The sequence below is a fragment of the Etheostoma spectabile genome, chromosome 8 (assembly GCF_008692095.1).
Source record: "Etheostoma spectabile isolate EspeVRDwgs_2016 chromosome 8, UIUC_Espe_1.0, whole genome shotgun sequence".
Taxonomy (NCBI): Eukaryota; Metazoa; Chordata; class Actinopteri; order Perciformes; family Percidae; genus Etheostoma; species Etheostoma spectabile.
The window spans coordinates 11,725,131-11,747,215 of NC_045740.1; the positions used below are offsets into that span (position 1 = coordinate 11,725,131).

General features: G+C 41.2%; 1 protein-coding gene across 6 annotated transcripts; it reads right to left on the reverse strand.

Moving 5' to 3' along the window:
* Positions 1-659: 659 nt before the first annotated feature.
* On the reverse strand, positions 660-21,569 carry LOC116694357 (ELKS/Rab6-interacting/CAST family member 1). Of its 6 annotated transcripts, XM_032524073.1 has the most exons (23): positions 21,362-21,569; positions 19,065-19,836; positions 18,749-18,937; positions 15,562-15,853; positions 14,124-14,251; positions 13,899-13,973; positions 13,643-13,798; positions 13,274-13,441; positions 12,872-13,039; positions 12,623-12,760; positions 12,324-12,464; positions 11,994-12,134; positions 11,659-11,852; positions 10,906-10,917; positions 10,092-10,227; positions 9,172-9,303; positions 8,907-8,963; positions 8,130-8,290; positions 7,760-7,907; positions 6,345-6,440; positions 4,253-4,438; positions 3,327-3,491; positions 660-3,248 (listed from the first exon to the last, which is right to left on the reverse strand). In XM_032524073.1, the coding sequence occupies exons 2-22, from the start codon at positions 19,608-19,610 to the stop codon at positions 3,354-3,356; spliced, it is 3,402 nt and encodes a 1,133-aa protein (XP_032379964.1). In that variant the 5' UTR covers positions 19,611-19,836; positions 21,362-21,569; the 3' UTR covers positions 660-3,248; positions 3,327-3,353. The 6 variants fall into 6 exon arrangements, 4 of the variants coding, with proteins under 4 accessions (XP_032379964.1, XP_032379965.1, XP_032379966.1 ...); XM_032524074.1 differs by lacking the exon at positions 10,906-10,917; XM_032524075.1 differs by lacking the exon at positions 8,907-8,963.
* Between the last annotated feature and the right edge of the window lie 516 nt (positions 21,570-22,085).

Below are 22,085 nucleotides of genomic sequence, written 5' to 3' on the forward strand. Positions count from 1 at the left end.
CAAAATAATCAGAAGAATGCCTTTTCGATCTTTTGTATCACAGTCTACCACTAAATCAATTCTAGAGTGATTTAGATATCTTAATTTCACAGCAGATAATACCAATTCAATGTGTGCAGCTGAAGAGAATTCACACCATAAACCTTTTAACAAACTGACAAACATTGGGTAATGTTTGAGCATTTATGTTGAAAATGAAAAAAGGTCTGCTGTGGATAAATGTATTTACACTTGGAGAACTAAGTGCAGTTCCTATTGGATCCCACTGGCTCTAGGAAAACACTAAATAATACATAGTCCTAGCATGTGGGTTTAAAGGCCTGTTCAGCAAGTTTCCAACCTTGAGTCAAGATCTTAGTGTCAGAAGGCAATGTGTTCTCAATAGGTTTGTGAGGACCCTGGGCTCTAACTATACTAACTCCACCAAGCCCTAATCTACAATTTGGTTTTCAATAAAAGTGCTACAGTAATAAACTACCAGATGTAACATGTTTTCTTTGACCTTTAAGTCAACTTTATAACGGCTGCAAAGTTCAAATCAGTTGAAGTGCTCGTCTTCAACCTTGTTGAATATTCACGCATTTGGGTGGAGCTTACGGTATAAGTAAGTAAACAGTATTGTCTACTGTGACTTGTACGAATTTTGTTTTGCAAGAAACCAAGGCTTATAATTTATTTATTTACATACATACAAAATCCAAATAACTCACAAACATGTCTGTTTTGCTTTCTTTTTACAGTTTGATTTTTAACACAGACAGAAGGCAGTACACTTCTTATACAAATGCAAAAGAAAAGAAAAAAAATACCATTAACTTGACAGAAGCCCCTTAATCAGCTCTGTGTTCCTCAAAGAGTCAAGAAAAAGATGACAAGACATTAAGGCAAGGGCAGGGACACACAGGCCAAATTAAGGGAAATTAAACATAAAAAAAATGCTGTCTCTGAACCCAGTGGTGAAAAGTAGGGGTTAAAAAGGGACGGAGGGAAATATATGTCCACTCCGAGAGGTTTGACAGACAAGTACAAAAACAAGCATCCCAACTAACATCCTCCTAAACCAGAGGTTGTGTATTGATTTCAAAACACACCGTTAGTCCAACCAAATGTATCTATAAATCAACCATACTGATGCAGTTTTGTCTTGTGACATTATGTTCCTGTTATAACAGCAGGAGGGCCATGATGGTTGGAGGCTGACTTTATCCATCAGGCCCAGTCTCCCTTTGACATCAACAAACAAAAAAAACGTTGACTTAACAGAGAAGAAGAAAAGACAACACTGGAATCTCAGGGTAATACATTTACATCACCATTTGGTGAAAGAATATAAAAATGACTCTTAGAAACAAATGCAAGAAAAGTACTCTCCCATCACACAGTCACGGTTTGCAAACATTTGTAGTGTATACATTACTTTTGACACAAGATTTTTTTGACACTTCTTTCCTCAGTTTCTGCTGAAGACTAACTCAACGGTCATTTTGTTCAGAGCAGCTCACTCTAAGATTCTGTGCAAACATTCAATGCATATCCATACAGTAAACATTTTTTATATATATGTATTATATTTATATATAGCTCTAGAGAACATGACTTTCCGCAAGTTATGGCAGTACTGTCACACACCCACACACTGTCATGAAGACAAAATTAGACACAAAAGACAACTGCACTGCTTTTAACGTTTTTTAAAAGAATGCACAACACCTTCCACTTAGTTACCTTTATTCAGTCACTGTACGTGTTAAATATCACGTTATTTACAAACCGATCTAAAAAGTCAAAATCTGCTGAAAAGTGACTAATTTCCTGTAAATGTAGATGCACTTTATGCAATTAAAAACCTCAACCCTGAAGATTAAAAAAAAATACAATAAAAGGAGGCATTGCATTTGTAAGTGATCTGAAAAATACAAGAAAAAGGGGTGTCACTTGTATTCTTCAGAAATTCGACAAACTAAAGATCAGGTGGACTTTAAGTAACATCTATAGAAACTTTGGATGAGACTGTATGATCAATGGAATCACATAATTTCTTACACCATGCCTTAGCACCAATATTACAGAGGAATAAATATCCCTGCATTAGGTCCAGTACTGATCTCTGTGCATGCTCCAAGGCCACTAGAACGTTCTGAAAAGAAACATTGCATACCTCATAAACAAGTGGACATTGTGTGCAAAACCATCTAAAAATGAATACGTCACAGAGAATAAAAGCTTCTTTTTTCCTCTCTCTCTCTCTCTCTCCTCATTTGTATTTGAGGACATAGTATAACTAAATGCTGGCCTTTGATCCGCATCAAACGTCAGGTCTTGATCCCCCACTCATGCCAGTGACTCAGCCCCAGACCACACAGTTAAACGTACCTACAACTTAACCCTGGCTACAATGGCAGATCCACAGCTCCAAGATAGGAGAGGGAACATTTGGAGAACATGCTGCATTTATATTTGGTTAAAAACTGGCATTTCCTATGTGTTTAGATGTTTGGCCACCAGTAGTTGTATTTCTAACAAGTGACTCCAACTTACTAGTTAGGGAACACTGACTACAATACAAAATAAGCATCTTCATGGGTCCATGATTTACCCACTGAACTGAGCTCCTCTCTGCTCCCCTCTGGATGTAGCAGCTCCCCAGTTCTTTAAGACAGAAAGTGCTTTTCTGCCCCGTGCAAATACATTGCAAAATACATTTACCCCTTTTATCTTTAAAATATGTAAGAGGAATCTAAGGGGTAAAAGACTGAGATTGAAGTGGATGAGGTACCTGTGCTTTATCTAGCTGTTAAATGAAGACGTCTAGGGAGAGGAAGGTTGGCAGTATACTCCAAGACTGTTTCTTTCATCTGATATCCTTTCTCCCAACTCACCTGTACCAGACTTAAGTTGTGCAATGCTTAAGTATACTACAAGTAAAAATCTGATTTTTGTGAGTTCACAAATGTGTGCCTGGGATTAGATTTGTACTTCAGCTCTTCCCACTGCGACTAAACCATCTACCACGGCTGTCGATAAATGAGAGGACCTCAGTTTGCAGTGTGTCAGGTGATATTTGTGCCCTATTGCACAACATTTTGACACTTTGTGAACATCCCTAATTCCATATTACAGGCCTGACATTAGAGAGACACATGAGACAGGAAAGCACTTTGGAGTCATGAAAGTTTGTTCCGGAGTGGACGAGGGGGAGCAAGGAAGAAAAGCTCAATGAGGTTGAGATAATGCCCTAGCTTTCGCTCATCCTTCCAGGAGCCTTGTTAAGTGGAGGTAGAGGCACCTGGGCTTAGCTACAGATTATGTGAAGACCAGGGGTCAGCCGGCTTGTGTGTCTGATGTCAGAGTTGTCAGCATGACTCCTCCAGGGCATTGACAACCTGCTCCAGGATATCGGGGCAGTAGTCTGCGATCTGCTGGAGAACAGAGTTGGCGTACTCCTGCAGCTCTCCGCTCTCCTTCTCACACACCTGCAGCTCTCGCTCCAACTGGAGAGAAAAAAAGCATACATTAGTTGTTTTAAAAAAAAAAATTTAAACAGACCTTTAATCAACAAAACTCTGCATTTTTCTAAAAAAAAAAAAAAATTTAAATACATATTTAGGAATGTTTGAAGTAAAATAAAATTTAAAAAAAAACAACAACCTTGAATGTAGTTTATAATCCAGTAATGGTGAGGGAATTCTCCATTTATTGAAGTTCCCTTAAAGGCACTATCCCTGATATAATTAGTGACTAAAGGACTGCATCATCATGCAAGTTAAAACAGGGTTGGAGCCTGGTGTGACTCCCATACACACTAATACACAGATACAACAACTAAATCCAAGATACTTTATTGTCGCTACCCTAGTACACATTTAGCATCCATGGAAGCAATAATTGCTCTCAACAGCAACTATCACAACAATCTACTGAATAACAGACTAGATGCACTAATTGAAGGATTGTTACATCAGGAATATATAACGAGTAAAACTAATTGAAATCAACTTTGTTATCTTAAATATTCGGTAAATGCGTCCACTTTTAAATCAAATAAAAAAAATGTTCTTGTGTACCTTAAATAGATACATTTTCCCTCCGGTAATTTTATTTCCTTGGTTTCCATTAATACACTGGAATTGTATTTTTTGTTTGTGTTGATGCAGGCATATTCACTAGAATAATGAATTAATTCAGAAGCAAACCAAAGGCTTAATTTTTAAAGTTATTATTTATGCCAATATACTTGTAACTTATATTCTACCTGTTCCCCACTCATCTTCTGGAGCTCCTCCTCCCAGTCTTCAGGGTCGCTGTGGTGGTAGTGAGAGGGCGCCGTGAGCTGGCTGAGGATGCTGGGGTCCCGGTCATGGCAGAGGTCTGTCAGGTGGGCGATGTAGAGCTTGAGCTTACTGCGGTTCTGGGACAGGGCTAGAAGAGGGGTTATCATCTGCAGCGTGGGACAAAAGGGAAGAGAGTGTGAGGAAGTGTGGAAAATAAGAGGCGAAACAAGGGGAAGAAAATGATGTGTAATAAAATAATATTCTTCAGACTAGACATTTAACAAAGGAAGAGCCATGGTCCCATTTCAATAAATGAACATAATGAAAGAAAGACCCAAACACAAGACCCCACACAAAAAGAAGAGGAAAACATCTTCTGCATGCATGCTTATGAAGCCATCACCATCTTACATTAGACACAACCTTCTCAGATGCATTGTGAGAGTACCTATGGATTGCTATTTGTGTATGTGCACCTCAACAAAGTGTCTAAAGGGACTTACTCAACCACTGACTACATCAAGGGCAGTCTTGCATACCCAGACCTATCTCCACAGTACTGTGTCAGTGCTGGAGTATGGTGTGGCTACACCGCTTATCTATTCTGGGATAGGGAATAAATACTCTGGCTTCTTTGTATTTCATTGAACCCCTCACAGCCATCCTGTGCTGCACTAAGCCCCAGATGCAGCGACGGTGCCTTTGCAAAATAGATAGCGGAAATAGATGAAGGGGAGGGACATCTGCCACTAGGATTGGGCATTGAGAACAAATTCCTACTTGGAAGCGTTTAAAAAGAAAAATAACGAGTCCAGTAGAATCATTTCTTTATTGGAATCGTTTAGAGATTTGGTTTCTAATCCGATTATCGCCTTCTAGTTTAATATGCGCAAGTTTTGGTTTCCGAAGCGGCCAGGCACTTGTTGTGTTGCAACCTTGGAGCAAAGTAAGCAGCGCTCTAGTGTGGCTTAATTTTACATTTGCAAAAGCCCTGTAAAACTGTAAACAATCATTGAATCAAAATAAAAAACCTCCCTCTTATTTGTGAAAATAGGCATGTGATCCTTTTCAACTCAAAACCTCAAAGAATCGGAATCGAGAATCGCTAAGAACTGCAATCGAAAGGAAGAATGGGAATTGGAATCAGAATTTTTAAAATGCCCAACCCTATCCGCCACGTGAAAGATGCACTGGATGTAAGGCATTATCTCAGCAACGTACATCTGTTGAGCCAGACTACGTCGAGGTTAAAACCATTATTCAGCGCAAAACCTGTTTGTGTGGGTCAAAATGTGAGGAGCTTATCATCAGTGTCAGAGCAGTGGCCTGCAGAGCTAAGATGCTTTAGTTTGATGCAATGAGACTGAGCCAGGATCAAAATGATGTCATCCTCTTACCCCCAATTTCCACAGGATGTGGAACGGCTGCGGACCCGCTCCGGAACAGCGCCAGCGCGCATCATGTGCAAATTGGGGGTTAGCTTATGCACACACACTCATAGACACACATCTGCAATCCTTTTCCCATAAGCCATTAAAAAACAATACATGAGCAATGTTAAGGCAGGCACGGATGAGCAGTAAGATCACAGAAAGACCAAGCAATGGTGACAATGACCATCAATATTTAGGAGAGGAATGGTATGTGGCAAAAAAAAGTGAAAAAAACACAATGAATGAAAGTCAAGTAAACATGCCACAGAGCAACAAAGAAAGGTGCGACAGGTCTGGCTTTCCATTAGAGCTCACCCTTTTGAACAAAATGTCTGAGAGAGCGAGAGAGGGGGAGGGCAAAAGGTCAGCTATGCCCAAATACCCTCCTCATCATCCTGTTAGCCACAAGTTAAGCCAATCGCAGCATTACAAAAAGGAACATTTGGTTAGTGCGTATATAGACAGACAAGTTAAAAAGACAGAAGAAAACCTGCATTTCAAAATCATAATTCCTTTCAGATAGTAGGCATCAGTACAACCTTCTTAACAGACGTTACATTGTTAAATCAGTTACAGACATTTTAGAGAAGTTGTTCAGGATTAAGTGGAAACATGAATAATTGGTGGTTAGGTAAGCTACCTGATCTGGAGAGGGTTTGTGATTGGTCTGGTCCGAAGCGGTCTTCAGATGGTCGTCCTCATAGTTGTCTGCCATCAGTTTCATTCGGTTCTGAGTCTAAATCAAAAATGGTAAGAATACTAAAACACTGTGCGCAGGGACACGATGGAAAGCAGGAGAGTGATGTGATGAAAATAATATTCATAACTGAAGCTGACTTGGTACAAGTTATTCATGTAATTAGCAGTCCGGTCCCTTGCTTATAAGTGCATTTTGTTCAATGGTCTATATATGACTGAGGTTTGTGGGCGTTGTGGCTACATCCTAGAATCGAGTCCAGCAATACCAACAAGAGTCAGACAAAAGACCTTTTTTCACAGCAGATATTTTGACTCAAAGTAAGACAAGCACAGGTGTTCCTAATTAAGTGTCCCATTTATCCAGTGAAGCAGCATGCACAATAACAGGATGGAATTCAGTCATCTATTATTTTAATTTTTACTTTAATTTTAATGTACACCTGTGATTTTCCTACTGTGTATGTACCGGACAGGTCCCGTCATCACAGCAGAACTGGAGGATGGAAAGGTGGGAGGGAGTGGGCGGTAAGGGAACAAGGGGAGAGGTACGGAAGGACTAGAGACTTAAAAAAAAAAAACTTGAATAAAAACAGAGGTTGGCAGAACTGAACTGTTCCGAGCATAAGGAAACGTGAAGCTACAATAGATGCCCCGGCTTGATAAAAACTAGTTCCTGTAACCGTTGGCCTCCTCTGCTAAACAAAGAGGTCCTTTGCCATGAATCAAATATAATGCTGGTTAAACATTTAATATACACATTTAAGAGAATTATGCCGCTTACCTGGTTTCAGGTCTGTTTTGTGCTCGGAATTAGGAACTTAGTGAAGTGATTTAAGGTTTCGATTTAAATCAAATTGAATAATTTAATTAAAATTGCTTTATCTATTACTTAAATTACCTCAGGAGGAAAATATAGCATATGCCTAAAACGTTTGTGGGTAGCCAGCATAGAGAGAACCAGTTTGATATTGAGCCATTGTTTTAGTTTACTTTTTGATTTGGCTCATGGTGAGAGAAAGAGAAAGAGAGCGAGCGAGAGCGAGAGAGAGCGAGATGGTCTCTATCCAGGGACTTCAAATACTGTTTTTGGAAAAAGTTAGCTTAACAGATAATCCTTAAGACACATAATTCACTGGCATTTTGATCTATCCTTGCAGTGTGCCTGAGGTTACCCAAACTGCCACTGACCTACGGTGTCCAATCTTTCCAATTTTGTTTTCTGGTAAAACACAGAGTCCCTGCACTATTCCCTACTGGTGAGCATATTTTGTGTGAGAAATCACAGTGAGGCTCCCTGAACTACTGGAACCGCAATCATGTATTCCCCTCCATGGAAACCAGCAGCCCCTTCCCCACCTGCTGTTTGAGCTGTTGCACCAGTCTGTCCTTCTCCCGTTTCAGCAGAGCCACCTCATCCTGGGTCTTCTTCTTCTTGGAGGAGGACAACTCCAGCAGGGCAATGTTAGCATCCTTCTCGCTAATTGCAGCCAGCAGCGCCTCCTGCCTGTTAGGTGGGGAGGAAACAACATGGCATTTAACCACACTAGTAAATAGCTCAATTGTCATTTATTATTTATAGCAGAAAATCCTGCCGCCAGCTGGGGAGGCCAGAATGGGATGACATTTTACATGATGAAGGCAGCAATCGATACTCCAGAGTCTTCTCCACCCCACTGTGTGTGTGTGTGTGTGTGTGTGTGTGTGCGCGCGCACACACGTTTCTTACTTCATCTCCAGCACCTCCTCCAGGTGTTTCCTGCGCTCAGCTCGCAGAGTTGAGAGGTGTGTCTCTTTCTCACAAAGAGACTGCTGGGTGGAGGCCAGCTTGGCCCTCATGGACTCCAGCTCCTGCTTTACTTTCTCCATTGCTCCAAGCAGCTCCTCCATCTGGGAACACAAACATATACAACAACAATTCAGTCATGAATAGAGTAAAACAGATTACCTAAATCCATCAGTGAGGATCAGGTCTTTTTTCATGGAAAGACACTTTTGATGACTTATCAGTATGCAGTGCTCTAATGGGAGACAGGGGCAGCAGAATTCATGTTGGCTTTTTGTGGAGGACTATAACACAGATACCATTAGAATACTGCACACAATTTCATTTACCTGTTATTCATTTAAAAATGGCACTGGAGTACTATTGTTTTGCATCAGTGCACACTTTAAATTACAATTTATTAAATGAAAGAGTAATAAATTCATCCCCAAATGATCAATTCTATTGGCTTCTTGGTATACGGGCCAACCAATTCAAACGTTGCAATGTTTCAGCAGGTAAACAAAATAACATGAACTTTACAAGGGCTGGATACAGCAACACCTTACAAAACAATGCAATCTAACAACATCAAATGCACCAAAAATAATCTAATTTCACAAATGCATGTATTGCAGGGTTGTTGTGTTATTGCATACATTGTAGGGATGTTGCTGTTATCGTTCCCCCCTGTAAGTGTTGTTGCTAACTGAAGGGAGGTCACACATACTGGGCTCATACCTTAGACCACTTAAAGTGGGCGAGGTTGGACTCATGCAGTGGATTGAGTGAGTGCTTCTGAGAGGCGGTGTGTAGCAGAGAGAAAAGAGAAAATGACAAGCAAAAGATAAAAGAACTGATAAAGAGACGGAGGCCCGAGGAGAGGAAGGAGGTGAAGAAAGGATGAGTATGTATGTGTCTGCATGTGCGATTGTTTGGGTTGAACAATATTGCTTTGTGTGTGTGTGTGCGTGTGTGTGAATATTGGTTAGGGGGCACTGTGTACCTGTTTCTCCTGGAGTGACCTGGCAGCCTCCTCCTGTGCCAGCACCATCTCTCGCTCAGCAGTGATCTGAACGCTCTCTCTCAGGGCCTCCTCCAGCTCTTCTATGCGCTCCGATTTCTGACGCAGAGTGTCCTTCAGAACAGGAGTAGGAAGTGGTTTGTTGGATGCTGAACTAGTAAGTCTGTGCCAGCAAATGTGAACTTTGTTTTAATGCAAGGTAGCGATGCTTCCGATACTGCCTAAAACACTGGTATTGGTATCGGGAAGTACTGGAGTTTATGCACCAATCTGATACCACGTAATAAAGCCCTAAAGAAAATCTACGTTAAATGAGTTTATTTATGTTCTTTTTCCGTTTTAACTGACTGTTGCAATCATTGTTTGTGTTTGTTTCTGTTTCACAAAGAGTTTAACCTGAGCCAGACCGACAAAGGTAGAAATCATATCCCATCCATGCAGGGATTGTAACCCACCACCACCACACACACACACACACACACACACACACACACACACACACACACACACACACACACACACACACACACACACACACACACACACACACACACACACACACACACCACACACACACACACACACACACACACACACCACACACACACCACACACACACCACACACACACACACACACACACACACACACACACACACACACACACACACACACACCACACACACACACACACACACACACACACACACACACACACACACACACACACACACACACACACACACACACACACACACACACACACACGTATCTGATCAGTACACGTATTGGCTGATACGCAAGTTCAGGTATCAGAATTTGTATCGGGGAGCAAAAAAAAAAAATGGTATTGGACTATCTCTAATGCAAGGTTTACACAAGTGAACCGCACCCATGCCTCACCTTCACCTGCTGGGAGCTCTCAGACATGTTGTCCTCCCTCTTCCTGGCCTCGTCCATGAGTCGAGCATTCCTGCTTTTCTCCACCTGCTCCTTGTGCTTCAGAGATGCCACTTTCTTCGACTGGTCCTTCATCTGCCTACAGGGACACCATGGGATACATGGTAGATGTTACATGTTATGTGCATGTATAAGTAACATTGTATTATTGTACCACTTCACATGTAATTTTTGTTACTAAATGTATCTTTCCAATTGAAAAGGGATGCTAAATTGTGAAAAGAGTTTAAATAAGTTATGTTTAGTAGAACAGAAATGCACATGTTTGTCTGAGTCCAAAAGGAAGCCCCTTTACTACAAGAAGCATATTTCATATTTTCATTTTCATCATCCATGTAGAATGTTAGGAGCCAGTTATGTGTGATTGTAGCTAATTGTAAGTAAATACAGTGTCAGGCAGAAAATAAAAAGCATTTTCAAATCGAATGTGGCCGTAAAGAGATATGATCCAATGAAAAGCTCCCCTTTTTCAAACACACTGAAATAAAAAAACCATACCCTTACAGACTTGCTTTGGCAAGATTTTAGACAGCGCTGCAAAAAGTCAATCTCTGATTTGACTCAGGGTGAAAGACAAAACAATAAGGGAAAAGAAGAAAACTGGGCATGAACAAAAAGTTAGAGGACAAGGCAGTTGCTTGTGACACATCCTATGGAGAGGTGAGGTGGAGAGAAACAAGGGAGAGAAATGTGAGAAGAGAACAAAAAGAATAAGGATGCCTGGGCAGGGAAAGAAAGAAAAATGGCAAATACTAACCTGGAGGCAAAACTGTTGGGGTGAACGATTTCCGGTGTAAAGACAAGAAAGCAGTAAAGAGAAAAACAGACCAGGAAGATGAGTCAATATAAAGAAGAGAATTTAAAAAAGGAGGTGGGGGTTGCTCATACACATCAGCTCTAGGATTAAAAGGATCTCATAGTGTATGTCATACATACATGCCTATGCCAACTTCCTACGAGTTTATAACAGGTCTGCTAATAACATTCCCCACATCAGCTTTCAAAGTAATACTGCGAAGATGCAAAAATGGCTGACAGCCAAATCACATCATAATCCAGCATTCAATGTGGTGGGGGCAACCATCTGCACAGTGTGCAAATGGTTCAATGATGATGATGATCAATGATGTCATTGAAGGAAAACTTGTCTCAGTCATGAGGGACAGTGGTCACAAGAACCGGGATGAAAACTGACAGCAGAAAGCACATTGTAGCTGCCTAACACCACAAAAAACAGCACGTAAAATCAGGACTCAATCATTCCAAACTTCTGTGAAACAAAGTCACAACAAAATCTTAACACATTAAATGCACTACTTATTCCAGGGTTAACAATTAGAAACTAGTTGCACATAAAACTGACACACATTCATTAACTACTGTATAGTTCCAAGGGCAAAGTTTGAACTCATGGTGCAGAGTCCATATCTTTCAGGTTTACCACCGTAAACAGTCATCTTTACAAAAGAAAAGATTTTTGAGAATAACAAACATGCCCGTTTCCACCCACCTTTCCAGCTCATTGATCTTTTTGTCCTTGTCATTCTTCTCATTCTCCATTTCCCGAAGGATCTCCAGCAGGCGGTCCACCTCAGCCTGGGCCTTCCCAGAATCCTCTTTGTGGCGAGCCACTTCCTGTTCGAGGTTCTTAATGCGCTCAGCCACCTCAGTGTTGGCCTGGGCCTCCAGGGCTGCATTTTGTGCCTGACAAAGGACAGGACGCCAGTTAGAAATCAGTTGGATTCACTTTTGATAAATAACAGACCATGTCATAATCATGTAAAACAACATTTAGTAGCATCATGTAGAGCTGAGCTGCTGGATTTCTTTTTTTGATGTTCTCACTCTCTTAAGCTGGTTCTCCACTTTGAAGAGCTCCTCCCTCTTCTGCTCCAAGGCAATCTCCATACTCTTGAGTTTGGAGTCTTTCTTCAGCCCAGACGAGGCCAGGGACGATGCATGCTCCTTCAGGTCCAAAAGAGACGTCTACAGACACACACACACACACACACACACACACACACACACACACACACACACACACACACACACAATGCATTAGATCTAATACAGGCATCAATGACTCATCTAAATGTAAGTAATGTTTTACTGGAATAATAGAATCACAGTAAACAAAATGTCCTGTGAGCTTGTGTTCCTGTATCCGTTTCTCACCTCTCTGTCTGATAGGTCTCCCTGCAGTAAGCTCAGTCTCTCCTTCAACTCTTTTAGTTCCTTTTTGTTACTCTCGATCTCTTCCGTCCTCTCTCTGTCGTCTCTGTCTCGCTGCTCTTTTAGACGCTCAATGATGCGCTCCTAGGAAGGGGTAGAGAAAAAATAAATAAAAAAATTTGACAAAGATAACCAATCAACACACATACTGTACAACGCTACAAATTAACATGCTGAACATTTTTACAACCTTCCACAATTTATAGTCAGAAGTAACATGATACGTGCAGACATAAACCCACCTTTTCTGCAAGAGACTCCTCCAGTGTGGTGAGAGCAGTGTCAGTGTTGGAAGTGTCTGCCTGCAAAGACTTTACTCTTTCCTTCAGACTGCTCATCTGCTTCTCCTTGTCCCTCAGCTGCTCCTGCAGGTTCTCAATCTGCAAAGCAAACACATGCACCCATCAGTCTTAATGAACATCAGCCACAGAACTCAAATTGTAGCATGATGACAACAGAAGATCTCTGAAACAGCGCTTAGTCCAAATCACCTTCTTCTGTAGCACATTCACTTTGCGCTCCTTAACCTCCAGCATGTCCTTGAGGTCGTGGATCTCCCCGTTGAGCGTGCCCTTCTCTTCTGATATCTCTTGTATCTGCTTGCTCTTCTTATTCAGAGTTGCCTCCTTCTCTTCCAAGCGCAGGCGCAAGGCATCCACCTGGTCAGGTAGAGGTGGACAACTTGCAACAGTCGCTGACCATAACTGTGTCACGATCCCAAAAGCAAAGAAAACTGGAACATTCCCTTAACATATGGTGACTTCTGTGCTTTTGTTTGCAGGTCTTTGTTTGTAAGTCTTTCCCACACACCATAACATATGTACCTTTACAATGCTCTTGCTTTACACCTATTCCCTAAGTCCCCTGGGCAAAAGTGTATAGATCGGCTGTACCTCGGTCTGTAGGATGGCAGCTCGCTGCTCCTTGGCAGTGAGGGACTCCTTGAGGACTTCTATGTGCTGCTTGCTGTCTGAGAACTGGTTGGTGAGCGTCTCCAGCTTGGTCTGCAAACCAAGCAGCTCAGTGTCTTTCCTGGAAAGGTCCTGCTTCACTTGCTCCATCTGAAAAAGATGAGGTCATGGGGGAAAGGAGGAGGAATGAAAATGAAACTTAGCAAATTTAAGTTTCTAGTGAATTCAAGATGGACAGCTGCCGAGGAAAAGTATCAGGTTATCAGGAGTCTATGCCCTGCTTCTGATTTTAAGATTTACTACACAACAGGTCAGTCAACTGACTCAACTCCACTTCATATTGTCTCAGACCTTGTTCTTCATGAATTTCGTGTGGCTCCGGTAGACCTCCATCTGCTTCATCTCCTCCTGACGCTCCTCACAGCTCAGAAGTCCGTTGGATTTTAGCATTAGCAGCTCCTCCTCCATGTCTCTCAGGCCACGCTCCATTGAATTGATTTTTGCATCCTGTGGTTGATAAAAAGGAGTTCACACACATTCAAATGAACAAGCGTGATCAAATATAATACAAACATACTCAGACACGCTGTTTTATTTATATGCTCACCTTCATGTCGATGACAGTCTGTAGAGCTTTAGTTTTAGTGGACTCGGGCGTGCCCTCGTATCGACGATGCAGCTCCTTTTGGGTCAGATGAAGAAGAACATGTTGCAGCATGTGTGTATAAAATATCTATGTGCAGTTTTATATTAAAGTATAAATGAGAGAAATCAACATTACTAGACTAATAAAATGTAATGTTATATCTCCCATGGTTGGACTGGACATTACCTCTCTTAGTGCATTAATCTCTCGGTCTCTCTGGTCCAGTAAACTCTCAAGGTGATGCCTGTGCATCTCTGCATCAGCCAGTCTCCTGGTCCGCTCCTGGTCCTCCTCTGATGCCTTGGCAGAAGGCCCTGAGTACACAACACCTTAGTTACCATAGATCACATGTGTCAAACTCAAGGCCCTGGAACAGCCAACCTGAGCATCATAAGCCACGTGGTTAACATGCACAGGCTAACACAAGAGCTGAGATTTAGTTTTATGCTTCAACCTGAACTCTGTTCAGCGGGACGGGATAACCAAAAGCATCAAAGGTAGCGTTTGAATGGGATGGGGATTTCCTCTTAGTTTCCTGCATCTACTTGGTCAAATGTGATATCTATATATTTTTGTGACACCAAGAACCTATGAAGAAATGATTTTTTAGAAACATCTATGCAAAGGTCTTTGCATGAATCCCTCAGATATTCTAGGCTCAGAAGCATGCGTGGGATTAAAGCATAAATTTTGGTTACTTTATAAAGCGCAGAAACCCATATTTGGCCAGGGAGAGAGCTTGGGTGGAGCTGAGGGGAAACAAGTAAGTTGGAAGCACTGCAACTTTAAGTGAAAGCCTGAAACCAAAACCTTTCGAGACCCAAAATATTTGTGGATGTTCATCCACAAACAGTATATAAGTCATGTTGACTTATATACTGTTTTGTAAAAGAATCTTGTCTCCCGTGGCCTCGACAGATCTAATAAGATTATCAATGACCACTTTCATCCTGGACATTACCTGCCCAGAGTGCTTCCCTCTGGGCGGAGGTACAGGAACATAAAATCCAGAACAAACTGGATGGAACAAAATCCAGAACAAAGATGGAAAAACGGTTTCTTTCCATGGGCCATCAGAACACTTAACACACATCCAAACCAATAACATGCCTTTATCATACCACAATAATAAAAATAAAAAATATTTCTCCTGTCCAGTCGTTTTGTGTTTTTATGTCTTCAATTATTCTTGTTTTTAGCTATTTACAGTGTATCTTGTTTACTATATTTAATGCACCTGAAGTTATGGCACTCACAATTTTCTTGTATGGGTCTCTGTGCAATGACAATAAAAGGTCTATCTATCTATCTATGATTGTCAAATGAAGCTTTGCAAACCACTGTCTTTATTTTCTGAGCTCACTAGATGACTTTTTTTTTTTTTTTTTTTTTTTTAAACAGAGAGCACCATCAAGTGAAAACAAAGACAGTGGTTTGCGAAGCTTCATTTGACTATCACTATATGTATGTATGTATGTATGTATGTATGTATGTATCAATCAAATTGCTCTGTAGCCCAGTTGTGCACTGGCTTCATTCAGCCAAGGTGTTGATACTTTAATACAGTACTACTATATATGAAGGGCAATTAGCTTTAAACTTTTCTCTCGTGACTCAAACCCACCTTTGCTCTGCAGCATCTCAAGAAGTTTCTTGATGGACTCATCTCTGGCTCCCAGGGTTTGCTTCTGTGTGTCAATCCTCAGCTCCATCTCCTCCAGGGTCTTCCTAAGGAGAAAGAGCTCTTTGGCCTGCCTCTCATGCTCGGCTTGTAGCCGCCGGTAGTTCTCCTCCGTAGGTTCAGATGTCAGGGTCAGGTCTCGGCCTTGGATGCTGGGGTCTTGCTGGAGCAGCTGGTTCAGGTCCCTCTGAATCCTTAGCTCATCCTGAAGAGCCTGAACAGTCATCTGGAGATGCTAGAGACAAACAAGGGAAACACATGCATTTGTTAACTCATCTGTTCTTGTGTCCATTTGTTGGACTTGGGGCTCCTGCACACTGCCTGTGTGGCGTATCCGTTTTTATTTTGGCTCCCATGTTAACAGGTTCGAGCTTGCATAATGCCAGCGTGATGCACGTCTCAGACCAAAAACGCGTGCATGCTAGAAATAGGACCCTAGCCTGTTTTTTTCGCGACACGAAAGAGTGTTGGAAGCGTTTCCAGGCATAATAGAATACAAAAAAGATGTTTATATGTCATTTTGACACAATTACATTTAATAAATGACATTTTATGCTGAACTCCTTTTTATAATTGCATTTCAATTGGATTCTGATAAAACAATAGCACGGACTTTATTATCTCAGAAAAGGGAATTGAAAAATAAATTAAAAAATATATATATCTCAAAATATGTGCAAACAAATATACAAACATTTTACATCAAAATATTGACAAAATAAGGTTGAAGAAGACAATAATATTTAATTTTATCAATAGGAAACATAAATGTGTACAGACAAGGCTAGCAACAGACACGTTTCTGGTGTGCAAAGACAGACAACGCCACACAGCCGCCACGCAACTGACACGCAACAGAAATGCCACGCTTACGTCACGCAGGCAGTGTGCAGGAGCCCTTACTTGCTTTATTACAAAATGATATATACAAGGGTAGATTAAGATTTTTTTGTGGCATTTCCACCTTTACTGGATAGGACATCTGAGATATGAAGGATTTGGAGTAAGACATGCAGGAAACCGTCACAGGTCAGCCTCAAACCCTGGCCCTTCTGTGTCGGGGAACAAGCCTCTACATATGTGCACCCACTCTACCAACTGAGCTAACCCAGCCACAGGTTTAGGGAATTCTTGATTATTCGAATAACACATGGGTTTCTGCCATCCCACTTTATGGGAATGGATCCTTGCAGAATATTTTGTTACAGCATTTATAAAAATAAATAAATAAATAAAACAAATCAACCTCTAATCAATTCAGCAGTGCCCTGACAGATGCACCCCTAACAGCCGGGCTTTGTGGACAGTGTTACGTTTCGTGCCTAGAGAAATACAAGTGGTGAAACACAATGAGCCTAGTATAGTATTTCATTGTTTGTGGCATCTGACGCCACGGACACTTGGCAGAGCTGATATGAGACAGGGACACAATTCTGTGTTACACCCCAGTCTGAACCAGCTGTGAGCGTTTTCAGACGACAGAACAAAGAGACAAGTCAGTGTCTGCCTTCGTTTCTCTCTGTCCTCATCCTCCTTTTGCCCCCTCCCTTTCCTTCCTTTGTCATTCTCTCCCTCCAACGGCACACACTATTCTCCTCCTCACACACTATTCATCTACCTTGCTTCTCGCCCTATCCCTTCCCTCTAATATTCTCACCTCTCCTCAGAATAACCCTCCCTTTCCAACACCCTCTCCACCCTGTGACTAAAAGCTGACTCACTGCTCTGACTGCACCTATTGCCCCCCCCCATACACACAGGCAGATGCATGCACGGACAAGCACGGAAACAAACACACACACACACACAACTTCCTCTGCTCCCATATTCTCAATCTCTCTGCCTGAGGAGAGAGAGAACAGTCAGGTGTGAGAGAGCGCAAAGAATAAGATGTGACGTACTAACTAAACTGATCCAAACACAGTACTTAATAAGAAAGAAATTATTATTATTATTATTAGGAGAGTATTTGACCTTTTGTTTTAAATGGGAAAAAATAGATGACAGCCATTTCACACTATTAGACTAGATAATAGCATAGAAACAGAAAAGAACACACATAAACATCCAGTTGCACACATATCAGTTGGACCTACATTTAATAAGGGCATGCAGTTTAATTGAAGTTGTAATTAACTAAATGCCTGTGAGTGTGTGTCTGTGCTTTCCCGCTGCATGTGTGCCAGCGTGGGAGTTGGGGGCTGACATATAAAAGCAGAGATCTTCAAATTACAGCACCCACTGATTAGTCCTGCGCTATTCAGGCATTACTGGGAATTAGTCCACACTGTGAATCTGTGACTCAGCAGGAGTGAAAACAGCAAATTATACACATCTGCCCATGCATTAAGAATCACAGTGAAACAAAGACTATTTCTCTTCATTAATGACATTTAATTTGCACAATTCCTGCAACAAACTCTAAGGTTTAAAAATAGACCCTGTGTCTATATTTACTCACTTATATTAAAAATTGTCCAACATGGGTGTGTTCAGTATGTACATGTGTGTTTTGGTATGGATTTCCTTTGAAAGACAGTGGTACAACATATTTATCCTTTTTTTGACCATTTCCACTTTATGTACCACCTCACCTGTGCCTAAAACATATGATCAACCAAAACAGACTAACTGTTGTTCTTGAATAGCACAAAAGTGTTATTCACAACAGCCCCTTTATTACTGCTACCCGTGAAATAGTGACAACATGATTTCTTATTTTCTGCAGTGTTTAAACTACTATTCATATACACAGTTTTAAATTTGCACTTTTTCCACATTTTCATCGTGTATACCACATCCAGCAATTTCTAATAACATACAGAAATGCTGATGCAGCCATTAGACTTACAACCTCTTTCATCTATTAAGCTTGAGCATATAGCTGCATATAAGAGGATTAACTGGATGTTAAAAACCTGCCTCTAGCCTATGCAGAGAGAGAATAAAGAGCGAAACAAATTTGTGCTAAATCTGACACACTGGGTAAAATGCATTTTTTCAGTCAAACATGTTCGAACAGGCAGATTGATAATTTTGTTTAGTTTGATAAAAAAATGACTTTCTCAAATCAGAAACAAGAATTTGAAGGCGAAAACATCTATTTAAATAAATACAACTGAACACTCACCTGTGCTTCATCTTGAATCACACGGTATTGTTCCTTCCAGACAGTGATCTTAGAAACCTCATCTTTCCTGAGAGCTCGCTCCTTTTTTAATTCTGGGCTCCAGAAAGTCTTGATAGAATTCATGGAGGAGCTTAGCTTGCTCTCCTTTACTTCCACTTCTCGTCGCAACATCTCATTCTCACGCAGAATCTGAGGAAGAAGGAGCAGCACATAAATACTGTAAATGTGCTCCGTTGAACCCAGCAACTCAACCTCCCATCAAAAATTCCAAATCCTTGTTAAAATCTGCAAACTTGAATAGAAATTAGCAAAATACCTCTTTCAGTTGGGCCTGCAGGTCAAGTATGGTGTTGTCTCTGGCCTGCCTTAGAGAATGGGGAACAGTGGAGGCCATGTGGTGGTCCCCAAAAGCTAGAGCATCACCTGCCATCATGCCTGATGGCAGCACAGCATTGGCTGCCACTGAGGTGGAGATGTTGGGGGTGCTCGCTGCCACAACTCCACTGCTGTTGCCCCTTGACCCATATGTCACCCTGTGTCTCCCCATGGTCGTCACTGTGCCACCACTTTTGGGAAGGTGGTCACCTGTCATGGCAACCTCATTGTCACTCAGGTACATTGGTCCTGAGGTTGCATATGCAGCATTGAGGGACTGGATGTTCTCCATGGAAAGCGTCTTGCCTCCTGCTCCTCCGGGACCTCCTCCACTGCCCCCGGTGCTGTTGGTGCGACGGTGTCCCATCCGAGGGGAACGGGGAAGGCGTGGGGAACGGCCAGATCCCTGATTACCAGTACCACCTCCATCTCTTCCGCTGCTATGGTTGGCATCCCCTCTGCCAACAGAACGGGCACTACCGTACATCTTGTGCTATAATAAGTATGAACTTAAGTATCTATATATAATGTAGATGATTTTGTGATTGTGACTTTCACTAATTGTGTGAATATGTGGTGGTGATCCTGCTTCAACTGTAGATGATGGGTAATAAAATAGAGATCCGATGCTCTCCACTTTCAGGGACAGACAATGCTGACAGACTTTCCTCTTCCAGCAGGAGCAATCCAGTTTTACAAATTATGACACCAATCTGCAAAGAAAACAGTTGTTCCCTATAACTCGCATGACAATAACATTCACAAAGTGGGTGTTATCAGTGAAAAAGACAACTTAATGTTTGTAAAATTGACAAAGTAGTTAAAGAGTTGAAAATTAGCAATAGCTTAAACGCTGTGTAACACATCGGGTTCATGCTTCGTGTTGAAACTATGAAAAACTGCATCTTCCCTAAAATAAAATAAAATTCCGTATCAAAACCCAACTGAATCAGCATCAAACAATGGGCACCCCACATGAAACAAGCCAAAGATGTCTAACATACAGTCTAAGGTCCACTGGCAGTTATTAAAGGGGTATATATCCATCTCCATCAAAATGGGGAAAACTACATTTAATGTTCACTTTTTAACATTCAGCACAATAAGAGTAAGGGTGTCCACTCTTTAGTGCAGGAGGGGATCCGACATCTAAGCACATACAGTTATACTGATTAAAATCATGTCCAAGTAAAACATTCTTATGTGGTTTCCTTTAAAACAAAGTCCTTGCTAATTACCATATTATACATATATCTACTTGAGATGTAGGAGCCACTGTTAACCCTAAATAAAGTAAGTTGAAAGATGTAACGTTATCATTATACTAACTGTGGTAAGTCATCATCATCATAACTCCTTTTGTCAGCCTTGTCGGACAAGTTGAGTCAAAATGCTAGCATATAACATTACAAGACTTTAAGCGGGTTTGTGTATGGAAATATCTCCGAGTATGCAAGTCGTGCTCAGTTTCATATTTTTAGTTTTTAACTGAATTACCCCCACAGCCATTTAACTGGGTTAACGTTAGACTGCGTGGCCTTGCTAGCAGCTAACGTTACGTTAACATACCGGCTAACAGTACATGCTGATATTTCTACCTTTAATTTACGAGTTGTCTCGTTATTGTTGTAGTTAGCTTGACATGTGTAAATTTGTTCGTAAATGTTGAAAGCGGGGTGAACCATGAAGATCCGAGTTATTTTTCCAATGTGCTGACGTTATGGATTAAAACCAGCAAGGGAGGGAATAGGGGATTGTCCATGGTGGACATTTGTAAGAAAAATAGTCCTGCTCGTAAAACTGAATGCAACTAGAAATAATATTCGGTCAAATAGATAGCTAGATACCTGGCGTGATAAGCTCATTAGGTGCGGTGTTAAATGTGATACATTGAGCTACAATTAAAGCATTTTGCGCAATCCCAACGACACGGTAACGTTAAAGGGGCTGCTTTGGAGACACCCACATCAAACCATATCCATTTCCTTCACCTCTGCTGAACGGCTTCATTTTAAGCTACGATTTTCGTCTTCAGAGCTGTGGGTCTAGTAAATGTCAAGAAAAGAGCTAAACTATCAAATATATTTAACGCTAGCTCGCCGTGACATATGGAGGCTAGTCCATCCAATCTATGTGGTCAACCATAGACAGTTAAAGAAAGTGGTCAACCAGAACCTCTATTTTTTTCTCTCTCGCTAACACCAGTGGTGAAAACCTCTTCAAACAAGCTAACGTTACCTTTCTCGTTGTCTGGTAGAGTTCAAATCGGTGTCAATACTGAATCCTCTGTCAATCGGACTACGGCTGCAAAACCCGTCATTTTATGTTGCTTACTCGATAGATGTCTATCTTTTTCCCATCTTTTGCCAGCAGTACCAGCGGCTCAGGAGAGCCAGGGCGCCTCAGTGACGTCAAGCTTCTTATGCGCGTTCACGATAGCCTTCCTCGCCACGCTTGAATTTTAAATGCGTGGTCACGAGTCTATGGTGGTGAATGAAGACAGCAACAGAAAGCAGACCTGCCAACATTTGGACAGCAAATACATAGCTTTGAATAAATATGGTGAGATAAGTAAAGACCGTGGTTGACTCTGGATTTTTCAAAATTGCATTCAGTAAGCAGGCACCGATGCAAATGTAGTATGGCAAAAATGTGAGTAACTCGGATATTACCAATAAAATGTTAATTCGACATTGTGAATTGTGAAGCTTTTCATTTTGTGTAAAATAATATAAAAGGAGATTCAAATGGAATGTTTAGTTAACAAATACCAGCAGGGGGCAGCGCTTACTTGGAAAATTGTATCGCCAGAATTGTTGCTAAAAATATAATTGTCTGTCTGATTGCTTTCTTTTTTCCACAAAATGCAAACACAAAATTGAGTCACATGTATGTATAACAATATGCAAGGGTAGTATATTTGCCACTCATGACAGAATTGAATGTATTTTTTTTCCTTTTG

Coding starts and splice junctions, on each gene's coding strand:
- LOC116694357 (XM_032524073.1), bottom strand. CDS start 19,610: ATGTACGGTAGTGCCCGTTCTGTTGGCAGAGGGGATGCCAACCATAGC. Junction 14,252..15,561: donor TGAGATGCTGCAGAGCAAAG/GTGGGTTTGAGT, acceptor TTGTGTACTCAG/GGCCTTCTGCCAAGGCATCA. Junction 13,799..13,898: donor AGACTGTCATCGACATGAAG/GTGAGCATATAA, acceptor TATCAACCACAG/GATGCAAAAATCAATTCAAT.